The following is a 13,706-nucleotide window of genomic DNA, read 5'->3' on the forward strand; positions in this document are numbered from 1 at the left end:
ACTGCAGCAACAATGTATACATCAGTATGCACAGATCTTAACTTACTGCTGTGTCCAGTGTCCAACTAGTCTTCATTAAATTCTTCTTGTTCTTTTACACTGCTGCCACCTCCACAATCACTGCGGAGTTAACCATTACAGTAAACTGGTGGATTTTTTTTTTAAATGGCCATTATGTGTCTCGACTCTACCCACATCACCCCCATGTCAATCCATATGCTCATCAGGCCCAATCACATGCCATCAGACATCCCAATGAGCTCACCAGACCTTCCCACATGCCTCTTACATGCCATCAAAATCTCCACATTCCCTTTACTTGTCCATTAGACATTCCCACATGCCCCTTACATGCCATCAGACCTCCCCACATACCCCTTACATATCCATTAGATATACCCAAATGCCATTACATGCCAACAAACCTCCTCCAAATGCCATCAGACTCCCTACACATGCCCTCAGACCCCCAACATTTTTCAGTGGTGCTAACTCTCATGAGAGTGACTCAGAGTGTGTGACGCCCCCATGCAGCTCCCAGTGTGTACCATTTATTTCAGCAGTGCACATGCATCCCCCCAAATGCATACACACATGCAGATTGTAGCTGGAGGTATCCCACTTCTAAGCATCTTATGCTTTTGCCCCAGCATCATCCTTGTTTTATGTATTGCTCAGAATATTGAGAAGACAGGCAGTTGATATAATTGGAGATTTATCTTTAAGGGGCCTAGTCATTAAAACATAATTATTACATGTGAATATTATGGTTTGAACTCATTGTGAGTTCAAAACACAGTTTAAGGGGCATTCATCATGCCTCCTCACCTAAACTATCACTTCTGAAAAACTGCTGTTTCTACTAAGCCAGTTTTTCACAAGTGAGAAACTTTTCTCTGCTCCTTTTCAGTTTTCACTGACTGTCTTCAAGCTACGCATGCACAGCTTGAAGACAGGCTGTGAAGAGAGCCCCTGTCTGTCTGCCCTCCCTCCAATTAACCCTGCCGGGATCTGTCACCCCGCTCCCCATCCTCGTAACGATGCCCTGCCAGAGACTGTGCCCCCCCAGACATGCTGCACCGAGTAGGTTCCCCGCTGCCGCTGCTGTGCAGGGGACCTACTCGGCAAAGCTGATGCTGCTACTGCCAGAGAGCGACCCCCTGGTCAGACTTGCTGGCTGACAGCGCTCCTTCCCACCAGTCACACTTCAGTGCAGCCCTCCTCTACACAGCCCTCCTTCACCCCGGTCACATGTAATCCCATTATAGGACCCCTGCCGCCACTGCCATGTGGGGGACCTACATGACAAAGCCGATGCTGCTACTGCCAGAGTGTGGAGACTTGAACTCCCATCCCCAACCCCCCCCAGTCAGACATGCTGGCTGACAGCTCTCCTTCCCTCCCCCGGTCACACTTCAGCACAGCCCTCATTCCCCAGTCACACATAAGCCCATTGTAGGACCCCCGCCACCACTGCTGTGCGGGGGACCTACTCGATGGAGATGCTGCAGCTGCAGGAGACTTTGCCACCCCGCTGTCACATGAGCAGTCTGAACTCAGCTGACTGCCGCTGCTGTGCCCTCTTTCCCTGGGCTCACAAGAAGACTGTTCTGGGAGCTGGGAGAGAGCTGCTGCAGGTAAAAGAACACAGAAGGGAGGGATCCCTCTGCTGTATTGGATGCCATCTCAGAGTGGCGTATTGTATCACTGTTAAGTTCCGAAAAAAAAAAAATTTCGGAGCTTGATGAATTTTATAATTTCCACATCTCCATACTAAAGTATGGGGACTGTGGAAATTATCAATGCACAATTGTAACCAGGAGATATCAGTGAATTCTCCTGCGTTACATGTTTGATTAATGGGGCTGATACTTAATTTCCACAAAAATAGGTGAAAATCTTAATTTTCACCTATTTTTGTAGAAATTAAGTGATAATGAATAGACCCCTAAGTATGAAGAGAAAAATATTCCCCACACTAGTTGTTAAGTTTAATAGTGAACTGAACTGGTGAAAGAACAGTGGGTTTGATAACAAATTAGACCATCCATGATATCTATTAAATTGTTTAGTAGTGACTTTAAATAGAAAGGGTAAATGTCTACAATTTATAGGAAACTACATGTTTGGTATTCTATAATGCATATTAAAATGTACACTGTAGTCAACAAAATTTGAGAATCTTAATTTTATTAACTGTTTCCTGTTCAATTAATTTATAAGTATACTCTTTACAGGTCTGCTGCTAGTCCATCTTTTAAGTCTCGATCCAAAATTCCATCTTTCAAAAAAAAAATGTTTTCAAGAACAAAAAACTATTTATAAACACATTCCCTTTTTGTATAATTCAAAAATAAAAGAGAAATATTACTGAAAGAGAAATACAGTTTTAAGCATTTCTATCTAAAATACAAAAGATAAGCACTTCAAAACAGATGAATTTTGTTTATTAAATATTTATTGCAAGATATTCATTTCTGTAGTTTATTCAGCTACTGATAATACAACCAATCAACACATTAAGTGGTGCCAACATTGGCATCTTACTAAATAATCTCTAGACATTGCGTAGAGAGTACATCTTTCAAAGATAAGTCAACAAGATCAATCAGAGCAGAAAATTAGAATTTAGTATCTCAGAATTAAAATAAAGCTAAACTAAATTTTTAATTGGGGTGATCTAAAGGGGCACTTGATGTAATGATCTCTTTCATTTGTTGTTAATTGTTTGTTGCTGATGAAGTACAGTAAAACAAAGAGCATTGCTGAATAATGCAAGTAGCTTAAAAGTAAAGAAATGCTATCCTATTCCAACATAAAGGCCAGTAGCTCAATACAGTTCTGATTATTTGGTTTCAATTTTTGTAGGTTTTACTCAAGTACTTTTTGTATATTTAACAGCATCATCATCAATTTTCTATATGACAACTTAACCTAGTTTACATTAGACGACTATTGAAGCTTATTTGGTAATATTGGCCTACACACTATAATTTTATTTTACACTGTCCAGCATATATATTCTTTTATAAAACTACAGATAATATCGGAATAAGAAACATACAGTTACAGTAAATATGTAAAGAATAATACAACTTATTAATTATTGTCCAGATGACAATGTCTCATTCCCAGCATGGGCATGCTTTAGAATTCATTTAGATAATTACTTCCCAGTGTTTGGTGACCAAATAAGGTGATGTTGAAGGTAACCTTGTTTGGTAATTGTACATTTTAATTGATTAGATTAATCCTGAAGAAAGTCCACGCTGAGAGTGAAACACGTATGTCCTTATTTTTCCTACACTGAAAGGAGAAAGCATAACAATTTATTTTATTTAAAGTAATAAATAATGCAATAATTGGATTTTACAGTGACTTCTTAAAATGAACACTAGTGTTGTTTAACAGCCTATTTATTTTATCACTCTACTGAACTCATTGTTTTTGTTTGACCTTTTTGGCCCCTTTTCCTAATAACTTTTCACTTTTGATATAAGTGTATTTAATCAGGAAAATCCCATGCACCTGCATATTTTAAAACAGTATTTTTTTTTTATTTTGCTATATATTGTGAATTTAAAATAGTGCAACATGACATATTATTTTACAATTGGAATTTGTCATTTAGAAAAACTATATGATTGAGGGCCTATCCCTACTGTATATGCTTCCATCATATGGCCCACACATAGAAATAGTATGGAGTAGCTGGGACTACTAGGCTCATTTCTGCACATATGCTTCTCTTACTCAATCCGTCCATAGCTCAGCAATAGACCTCTATGGATGATCTATGGACAGAGTGTAATATACTTGTTTTTCCTGCAGCGTCGTGATTCAGCGCTATCCATCTACTGGCTTCAGGTAAAGGAGGAAGGGGTTCCTGGGGGAACCTCTATATGCTGTACATTGGGGCATGTATATATAAAAGGAGTTGTCTATTTTAATTTCATTATTTGTACTTTTTCTTATTCCAATGGACATAATGTAATTTGTGCTGTAACTTGTCTGTTTGGTGGCCAGTAGATGCAAATATCGAAGGACAATAGTTGCATTTTGTAAGCATTAAGTAAATAACAGGTGCCCACAATTATCGCTCATTTGTATATGTAAAGTATAGTTGTTGTACTATCATTTGTAGCCCTGCACAAGCACTAGTGCTGGTTTCTTTTTACAGGACAGTGTGACATGTTTTTTTAAGGAGCCAAATAATGTTTGCTATATACATTATATTTATCATTTTTAGAGTATACATATAATATAAATGTCCCTGTGGTAGGTAATACCCCTATTAATTTGTATGCTTGTCTATGATTAGATACAATATACAGAATAATGTTGTGTGTGCACTGCTTACACTAGATAATCTCTAAGGTTATTGTTTTTAAAAGATATGTTCTACATATTTATTGACAGTCATTTTGGTTTTTCTTGTAGGGTTTGTTAAAAGTTGCCATAGATAATGCAAGAGCTCAAGAAAAACAGGTACAAATGGAAAAGACCGAACTGAAGATGGAACTGTTCAGGGAACGAGAACTGAGGGAAACTCTAGAAAAACAATTAGCAGTAGAACAAAAGAACAGAGGTATTTCTTTATCATTGCTGTTATCTTGACATATTGCAGTAATTAGACTATAGTATTTACACTAATTATAATATGAATTTATGCAGTACATAAGGACACCATAACATCCCATCATTTTACAACACAAAACAGGAACTGGAGATGTCCAGTTCTGTTTTGGCTCAAATCTTCCCGTCCAGTTGGGATCTCTGAATGAGGCAAAACATTATCTTTCATGGACATATTGGCACAGATGTTCGAGAAAGATAACATTTTGTCCATATAAGATGATGTTCTGCCTCGTTCTGACTCATTCTGAGATCTGAAAATCCGAGCCAATACTGAACTGCACATCTCCAAAAGGAGAAAACATAAAACCTAGTTTCTTATCTTATTAGAGCTACCGAATGTTTTGTTTTTGGTGCCATGTATTGGGCGGCCATTAGGGTACACTCGGGTACATAGTTACAGCCCTAAGTGGTGTGAATATGTTGTGGATAATGGATGATGTGCCCCTTCTGAGCTGGAGCCCAGCGGCAGGTGCCTCCATTGTCTCCCATAGTTCTGCCCATGGCTCCAAGAGTTTGAATGATAGTAAAACCAACTTCCAATGTAAAAATCATGTCAAATTCATGGGAAGCATGTCAGCCTCAACTGTATAGCAATGGTTCTAGAAAGTTAATACTTATGCCACTAGTGAGTGCTCATTACCTCAGTCTATTTATGTGTGTAGTCCTCCTGTGACTGACTAAGACTGACATAGTCCATATCTGTGTTGCTAAATTGGACAGGAATTAGGTAATTTTGAAGTTACACTTAACCTCATATCAAACAGCAGAACAATTGGGTCTATGTTCAATCTGGTAAAACACATATTAAATCAAATTTGAAGCAGATTCAATTATTTAGTGTTTGGGCTAAACAAATGTGTCATGCAGGGACTAATCATTGTCTGTTTTATTGGCTACATTCAGATTGTTCAATCCATTCAAATTATTATCTTTCAAGACAATATAAATCTACATTTGCCAACAAAATGTATTTTATATAAAAAAAATCCACTTGAATTAGTTGATTACACATTGGTAGGACTCATATATATTACTTTATAAAATTAGAATTTTGGAATATGAATAACCAATAGAGAGTATAGTATTATAGTCAAGTGTTTATATATATATATATATATATAAATATTTATATATTTTACCATAAGTACTTTTTTGTCCTAATCATCGCAACATTGCCTTCTGTGACATCACCTTGCTAGTGAACACTTTTTTTTTTACCAAATTGGGGCTGGTATGATTGTATGATTGAAAAGGGATAGGGGAAGGAATTTGCACAAGATACTTCAACAATATTCCAATCAGCCAAAAGGTGGCCTGTATGGGACATAGGGGGTATACAATAAAACTGATAAATAACCAACTTTTAAACAGGTATGTCTACAATGGTACTGTAAGTTAGATTAGTTGGTGGTGCTTCCTAGAGTCAGATATACAATTTCGTGAAAATAGGAAAAAAATACTCTTTTTTTAGGGGCACTCTTAATACTTTTTTTTCTATGGTAATGTGAATAAATTACCTTACCTAAAACATAGCTTTTATCAATATTAGTAAGAGAGGGTAGAAAGAGGGACTATATCTCAATTAATCCAGTAGATAAGTGTGTTTGTGTATATACCAAGGCTGAGGAGCAGTGTATATTTGCTGTCCTCTGCAGTAGTGCTAATTCTGGGCTGTGTATAATAATTTGTCACTGTATCCATTAACAAGGGTATTAGATCGATTTATAAAATGATCGTTGAATAATAAAGATAAAAATACATATGGAATTCTTAACAAAGGACCAAAAATTGGAATACCATTGGACCAATTACCACAATCAGTTCTGATATAAAAGAGTCTTCTCATTCCTTTTTTCATGTGATTGTATGCGATGACTGAATTAACATGAAGGGCCACACACAATAATAAAAGGCACTACAAAGTACAAAAATAAAATAATAAAAATGATGTCATAAAGACATTTATATTAATGTTTCGTACAGAGTTTGAAGTTTAGTCACAAATTAATCTATACTCACCTTTCCCTTGGTCCCAAGTACTAGATCTGCCATGATCATCCCATAGCTAAGCAGTGCTCACCTCCATTGGTATGATATATCTTGTGCCCAAGTCAATAATGCAGAATACTTGAACAATAAACAACCAAGTTATGTTATTTTCTGGCACAGTGATTGTATTTACAGGACAAAGGTACCATGTAATCAGTGGCTGTGTAGAAACTGCTCAGAATTGTCTGTTATACTATCTTTCTCCTCTCTTGCCAATGTGGGGAGATTATCTAGTGCAACATCAGCATTGGTGAGTACTCTTCAATTGATAGAACCCTGGCATTGGCCACCAACCTTTCTGCTAGGTACAGGTCTGTGGGGGTTGGTGAGTAACAATTAACTTGTGACCAAACATATTAATTATAATTGCCTGGCATAGTTAATGTCTTCTCTTATTTACTTATTACGACCGTTAATTTAATCTGCAATTAACTGTTTTGATATGAAATACTTCATGTTTCAAATATTTTTATTGGTAATTACAGCAATATAAATAAACATTTACAATAACATATTGTTTTAAAAAAAAAAGTCAAAGCAACTTAAATTCATAATATATCCACGCTTTTTAAATTAAATTAAATGTGATATATTATTCTTTTATAGTGCTGAGAAGTCCAAACAGTTAATACAGTTATGGATTGGTAAAAATGCAACATCTCTAGGTTAAGAGCAGGTCAAATAATTTCTTCTTCCTCTTACCATGTGCACAGAATAGTGTACTACATAAATGACAATGACAGACCATCAAAATAATTAAACTGACATTTCCCGTTTCAGCAATAATTCAAAAAAGACTTAAAAAAGAGAAGAAGGCAAAACGAAAATTGCAGGAAGCCTTAGAATTTGAGACAAAAAGGAGAGAGCAAGCTGAGCAGGCATTGAAACAAGCAGCGTCTTCAGAAGGACTCAGGGTCCTTAATGGTAAGGTTATCTTCAGTAGGTTTGCTCCATCATATTTTATATGCATATATACTTACAGATGTGTCCTCATACACCTATGTTTTTAGTGGCACGAGGTGTCTGGCATGATTCCTGTGCTGTGCACTTTTTCCTAAATGTTGCTACTTTTTTTTTACTTTTGCTACTTATTCCTCAATTTTGCATCTTAGTTTGCCTAATGGTGTACTATGTAGATACTTAGGACTATTTTTTTGTTGCAAAGGAATTAGTATGAAGTTGTAGATAAAGCACAACAATATATGGCTTGGGTGCCTCATATTAAACCTGTCTTTTGCCTTTTACACAGACTGCAATCTTTTTCCTTAATATTGCTACTTTTTCTACATTTTTACACTGTTTCTTCAATTTTGCATCTTTTTATGCTGGATTGTGTACTTTTTGCTCAATTTTACAACTTTTTCCTCTATTAGTTCAATTATAGCGTACTGGGTACAGTACATAGGGGTCTATTTACTAAGCTTTGTTAGGTGATAAAGTGAACGGTGATAAGGTACCAGCCAATCAGCTCCTAACTGCCATTTTTTAAACACAGCCTGTGACATGGCAGTTAGGAGCTGATTGGCTGGTACCTTATCACCGTTCACTTTATCTCCTAACAAAGCTTAGTAAATAGTCCCCTTAGTCTCACAGTCGTTGTGGCGCTAAACAGGGCTATGAAATGATTTGAGGATAGGTGTGGATACATAGTTATGACTAGAGATTATATATGGACACTGGTAGCAGCCTCGTGGCTGAATAGTGTGAATTATAGAAACAAAATAATGGTTTGCACATCTTATATTTACATTTACAGAATTTGATTTCACTTTGGGTTATACCTTTTGGGACTGATGGGTAGCATACTTGACAATTTTTACCCCAGGAGAGAATGGTAGCTTACTTCCAGTTTTACACCAGGAGAGAACAGTAGCTTACTTTCAGTTTTACACCAGGAGAGAATAGTAGCTTACTTTCAGTTTTACACCAGGAGAGAACAGTAGCTTACTTCCAGTTTTACACCAGGAGAGAACAGTAGCTTACTTTCAGTTTTACACCAGGAGAGAATAGTAGCTTACTTTCAGTTCTACACCAGGAGAGAACGGTAGCTTACTTTCAGTTTTACACCAGGAGAGAACGGTAGCTTACTTCCAGTTTTACACCAGGAGAGAACAGTAGCTTACTTTCAGTTTTACACCAGGAGAGAATAGTAGCTTACTTTCAGTTTTACACCAGGAGAGAACAGTAGCTTACTTCCAGTTTTACACCAGGAGAGAATGGTAGCTTACTTCCAGTTTTACACCAGGAGAGAATAGTAGCTTACTTTCAGTTTTACACCTTTCAGTTTTACACCAGGAGAGAACAGTAGCTTACTTCCAGTTATACACCAGGAGAGAACAGTTGCTTACTTCCAGTTTTACACCAGGAGAGAATGGTAGCTTACTTCCAGTTTTACACCAGGAGAGAATGGTAGCTTACTTCCAGTTTTACACCAGGAGAGAATGGTAGCTTACTTCCAGTTTTACACCAGGAGAGAACGGTAGCTTACTTCCAGTTTTACACCAGGAGAGAACGGTAGCTTACTTCCAGTTTTACACCAGGAGAGAACAGTATCATACTTCCAGTTTTACACCAGGAGAGAATGGTAGCTTACTTCCAGTTTTACACCAGGAGAGAATGGTAGCATACTTGCCAGTTTTACACCAGGAGAGAATGATAGCTTACTTCCAGTTTTACACCAGGAGAGAATGGTAGCTTACTTCCAGTTTTACACCAGGAGAGAATGGTAGCTTACTTCCAGTTTTACACCAGGAGAGAACGGTATCATACTTGCCAGTTTTACACCAGGAGAGAATGATAGCTTACTTCCAGTTTTACACCAGGAGAGAATAGTAGCTTACTTTCAGTTTTACACCAGGAGAGAACGATAGCTTACTTCCAGTTTTACACCAGGAGAGAACAGTAGCTTACTTTCAGTTTTACACCAGGAGAAAATAGTAGCTTACTTTCAGTTTTACACCAGGAGAGAACGGTAGCTTACTTTCAGTTTTACACCAGGAGAGAACGGTAGCTTACTTCCAGTTTTACACCAGGAGAGAACAGTAGCTTACTTTCAGTTTTACATCAGGAGAGAATAGTAGCTTACTTTCAGTTTTACACCAGGAGAGAACAGTAGCTTACTTCCAGTTTTACACCAGGAGAGAATGGTAGCTTACTTCCAGTTTTACACCAGGAGAGAATAGTAGCTTACTTTCAGTTTTACACCAGGAGAGAACGGTAGCTTACTTTCAGTTTTACACCAGGAGAGAACAGTAGCTTACTTCCAGTTATACACCAGGAGAGAACAGTTGCTTACTTCCAGTTTTACACCAGGAGAGAACAGTATCATACTTCCAGTTTTACACCAGGAGAGAACGGTAGCTTACTTCCAGTTTTACACCAGGAGAGAACAGTATCATACTTCCAGTTTTACACCAGGAGAGAATGGTAGCTTACTTCCAGTTTTACACCAGGAGAGAATGGTAGCATACTTGCCAGTTTTACACCAGGAGAGAATGGTAGCTTACTTCCAGTTTTACACCAGGAGAGAATGGTAGCTTACTTCCAGTTTTACACCAGGAGAGAACGGTATCATACTTGCCAGTTTTACACCAGGAGAGAATGATAGCTTACTTCCAGTTTTACACCAGGAGAGAATGGTAGCTTACTTCCAGTTTTACACCAGGAGAGAACAGTATCATACTTGCCAGTTTTACACCAGGAGAGAACAGTAGTATACTGTACATGTCTGGTTTACACCAAGAGGGAACAATGGCATCTGCATATGCGCCAGGTTGACAGAAGGAGAAGACAGTAGTATCTACACTTGGTTTATGTCTGGCAATGTGGATAAACAGTGTTAGTAGTGTATACCAAAGTTACAGTATTCTTTCACAATATACTGTAATAATTTAATGGAGTCATTTACATAGGATATAGAACTTAAAACCAAGACACATGAATAGTGCAATGTTGTTCTCTCACTCACATGAACCTAAACAAGTAGAAAATCGATTATAGTATTGGAAAATCAGGTTTATAATGAGCCTCAAGTACAGATATGGAAAACAGAGCAAGCTTATGACATTTCAACATTATTAATTAATGTTATATGCAGAGGAAAACAACACAGTACATTAGTGCTAATCCCCATTTGAAGTACTTTAGATGTACAGTCCATTATGTTATAGGTGTACAGTGGTTACCTGTCAAATTAGGAGTGGCCAGATGACAACTGCTCTCCTGCTACATAGAGTCTGAGTACTGTTGTATTTCTGCTACTAATGTCATTCACTTTTGTCCCTGTTTTTTAGAAGCTCTGACCCCAGAAATAGAATCTGACCGCAATGGGGCCAGAACAGATGCTGAAAGGACAATACAAGGTAAGGTGTGCAAAGTCCATAAATCTAGATCTTGCATGTGAGTGTTGTTATAGTATGCTATTCAGCCATGTAGCTCACCATCTGGCTGAAATGAACACAAGTGCAAACAAGGTCACATTTTCACTGTTGTTTATTACAGTAAATTAATTCTGTAATGTTTCACATAACAGCTAAGGGATCAACTCTATCACACATAAAGTAGAGCTGCATCATTGATAGAAATCCTATCAGCTGCTCAATTTATATTTTTCCAATGGCTTACAATTCCGTATAATCTATTACTTTTATGTTTTGGCTTCTAAGAAACTACAATTATGAAACTGTGTTACTGTACTGTATATCTAAAAACTCTGCTGTGTTTTTTATGCAACTCTTCAAAAGAAACTGTGGCTATTATTTTCTATTTAATTGCAAACTGGAAATAATATTACAAAAACAGTCATATTACCTCTCTCCTTATATCTTTTAAGGTTTCCCTTGAGTTAATGGGAAAATCTAATTTTAAACAAACTCTTGCTATTTAGTCAGGCTTTCCATGTGTAGACCTTAGGTGAGATTTCCCCTCCATCCCAGTGCAGCCTCTGTCACATACATTGGCTTCTTCTCTGATTCATCTTTCAGTATGTACATTATAGGAGAGCAGAGCAGAGGCCACAGATTTATTCAAGTTGCATACTGTAGATAAGAGCATGCATGGTATATATGGCTCCTAATTGGTTTGACAGTGGCTGTCACATACTGACAGAGCCAAGTGTTGGTATTTCCCACTCAGTGAATCATGGCACAGTGTGGCTAAATATCAGTAATGGTTTACAAGTGAATTTGAGATATCTTTATTTTGTTCTTGTTATAACATTTACTCAAATTAATGCATAAAAAGGGGCATTACCTATATACAACATGTTATTGTATATATAGAAATAACATATTTTAATGGATTACAGTCAGTGTCAGTGGCAGAGCAACACATAATGAAATGTGTACAAAATAAAGAATTGTTCCATTATGATTTCCATATATTTATTTTATTTATTTATTTTTTGTACAGTTTTAACTGCTAAGTATTTTAAAATTATAAAGCCAGTCTTTCAGGTTGTTATTTTTTCTGGTTTAATCTGCCGTGAATCATTTGCTTCATGTCAGGACAACGGGAACTCACTTTTGTGTGCTTTGTTAGTAAATAGTTAGTACATACAGCCATAGTGAAGGTTTATCAATCAATTTTTAAAAAACATATTAAATGCTATATTGATGAATGCCAACACTTGTGTCTTTTCATCATCTACCCTCTTACTTAGCCTGAATTAAGCATTAACTGTTGCCTCAGGCCTTCTCATCAGTTGATCTCTGGTCTTTAATTGAATAGTAATAAGAATTTTATTCTAGAATTTACAAACTAGGGGCCTGATTCAGAGATGGATGGATTTGCAGAGCTGTGCTCAAGCGGCTATGCAAATCTGTCAATCTCTTGCTGCATTTGTGATCCAAGCACTGTGACCAATGTCACAGACTGGGATCACCATCATGACCGATGATGCAATGGTTGTCAGGTTGAAGCTTCCCGTAGCCTGACCAGGTGCTGGTCACTTAAGAGGACTGGAATCTGCGTCCACTGGTGCAGCCCATGGCCTCGTCCCTCTCGGGAAAACAGGGGCATGCCTTTGTTTCCGGGAATGGTGACCAGCAACGCCCCTGCTTTGCCCCCAAACTTATGCGGCTTGGGGGGGTTAGCAAGTGAGATTGCAGGACCCATTCTGCACATGCGCAGAATGGGTCCTGTGTGGGCACAGACCCCTCAACATCAGAGATGCACGTTAATCAACAGATTAATGTAAATCTCTGAATCATGCCCTAAGTTTCTTAAAAAATGTAGCTTCAAAATTCCAAAATGAATGATAATTTTTAAGTATTCCGAAATGTGACTCAAAGATTTATCCTTTGTGATGAGTTTATTTATTTTTTTACAGAATTGCTCGAGATGCTGGTCTAGTGTAGAAACATAGTTTGTGTTAATGTTATGAACGTGTAAAGTTCATAATGCTGTAGACAAAATTCCCACAAATAAAATATTATGTGTGATTGTAGTATGCAAACCAGTGACTAAGTAAATTAACACCTTTTATTCAGAATGTAGTTTGAAATTCACAAATGTTCACCAAATACATTTGTAAATCAGTAACTTCTTGTAACTTTTACATTGTCTGAATGTATATTGATCACATTTTATCTTGAAATATTTTATAAATGTATTCAAAAGAAGTAAATGCAAAACAAGATCTTTTTGTCTTCTGTTTAGATCAATATTTATAACTGTAAATTCAAAAGTGCAAATACTTTCTTGACACTGTGTAATAGTAAAGCTATTTAACCTTTACTTGTGCATTTTAATGTGAGAAGTTAAGAATACATTATACTGTATTATAAAAAAATAAAGAAAAGCACTAAAAGGAATAACAATTCGTTGATTTCAGAGAGCTATGTTTTCATGTATTACACGTTAGCCTGTACTTTTCTGCCTGTATTCATATTCAGCTATGTCAAATTACTGAATTGGTTTCATCAGTAGGCCAGTTTTTATTGTCTTCAAACAGATATTTCCAAAGTGTCATTCATAATGTTGATATAATGTTGACAGTTATGATGTTGACATTGTTAAAA

General features: G+C 36.9%; 1 protein-coding gene across 5 annotated transcripts in view; it reads left to right on the forward strand.

Annotated features, from left to right (window-relative positions):
• DACH1 (dachshund family transcription factor 1) overlaps positions 1-13,706 on the forward strand; it is a 382,097-nt gene that overhangs the window by 353,336 nt on the left and 15,055 nt on the right. For 3 of the 5 annotated variants that reach the window (XM_088459396.1, XM_088459406.1, XM_088459421.1), the window contains 4 exons: positions 3,832-3,867; positions 4,441-4,588; positions 7,468-7,611; positions 10,980-11,048. In XM_088459396.1, the coding sequence (XP_088315522.1) occupies positions 3,832-3,867; positions 4,441-4,588; positions 7,468-7,611; positions 10,980-11,048 (397 nt within the window). The remainder of the gene's footprint in view (positions 1-3,831; positions 3,868-4,440; positions 4,589-7,467; positions 7,612-10,979; positions 11,049-13,706) is intronic. The other 2 variants (XM_088459403.1, XM_088459412.1) reach the window with 1 other exon arrangement.

Source organism: Taudactylus pleione, unplaced genomic scaffold (assembly GCF_031769625.1).
Source record: "Taudactylus pleione unplaced genomic scaffold, aTauple2 ptg000041l, whole genome shotgun sequence".
Lineage (NCBI taxonomy): Eukaryota > Metazoa > Chordata > Amphibia > Anura > Myobatrachidae > Taudactylus > Taudactylus pleione.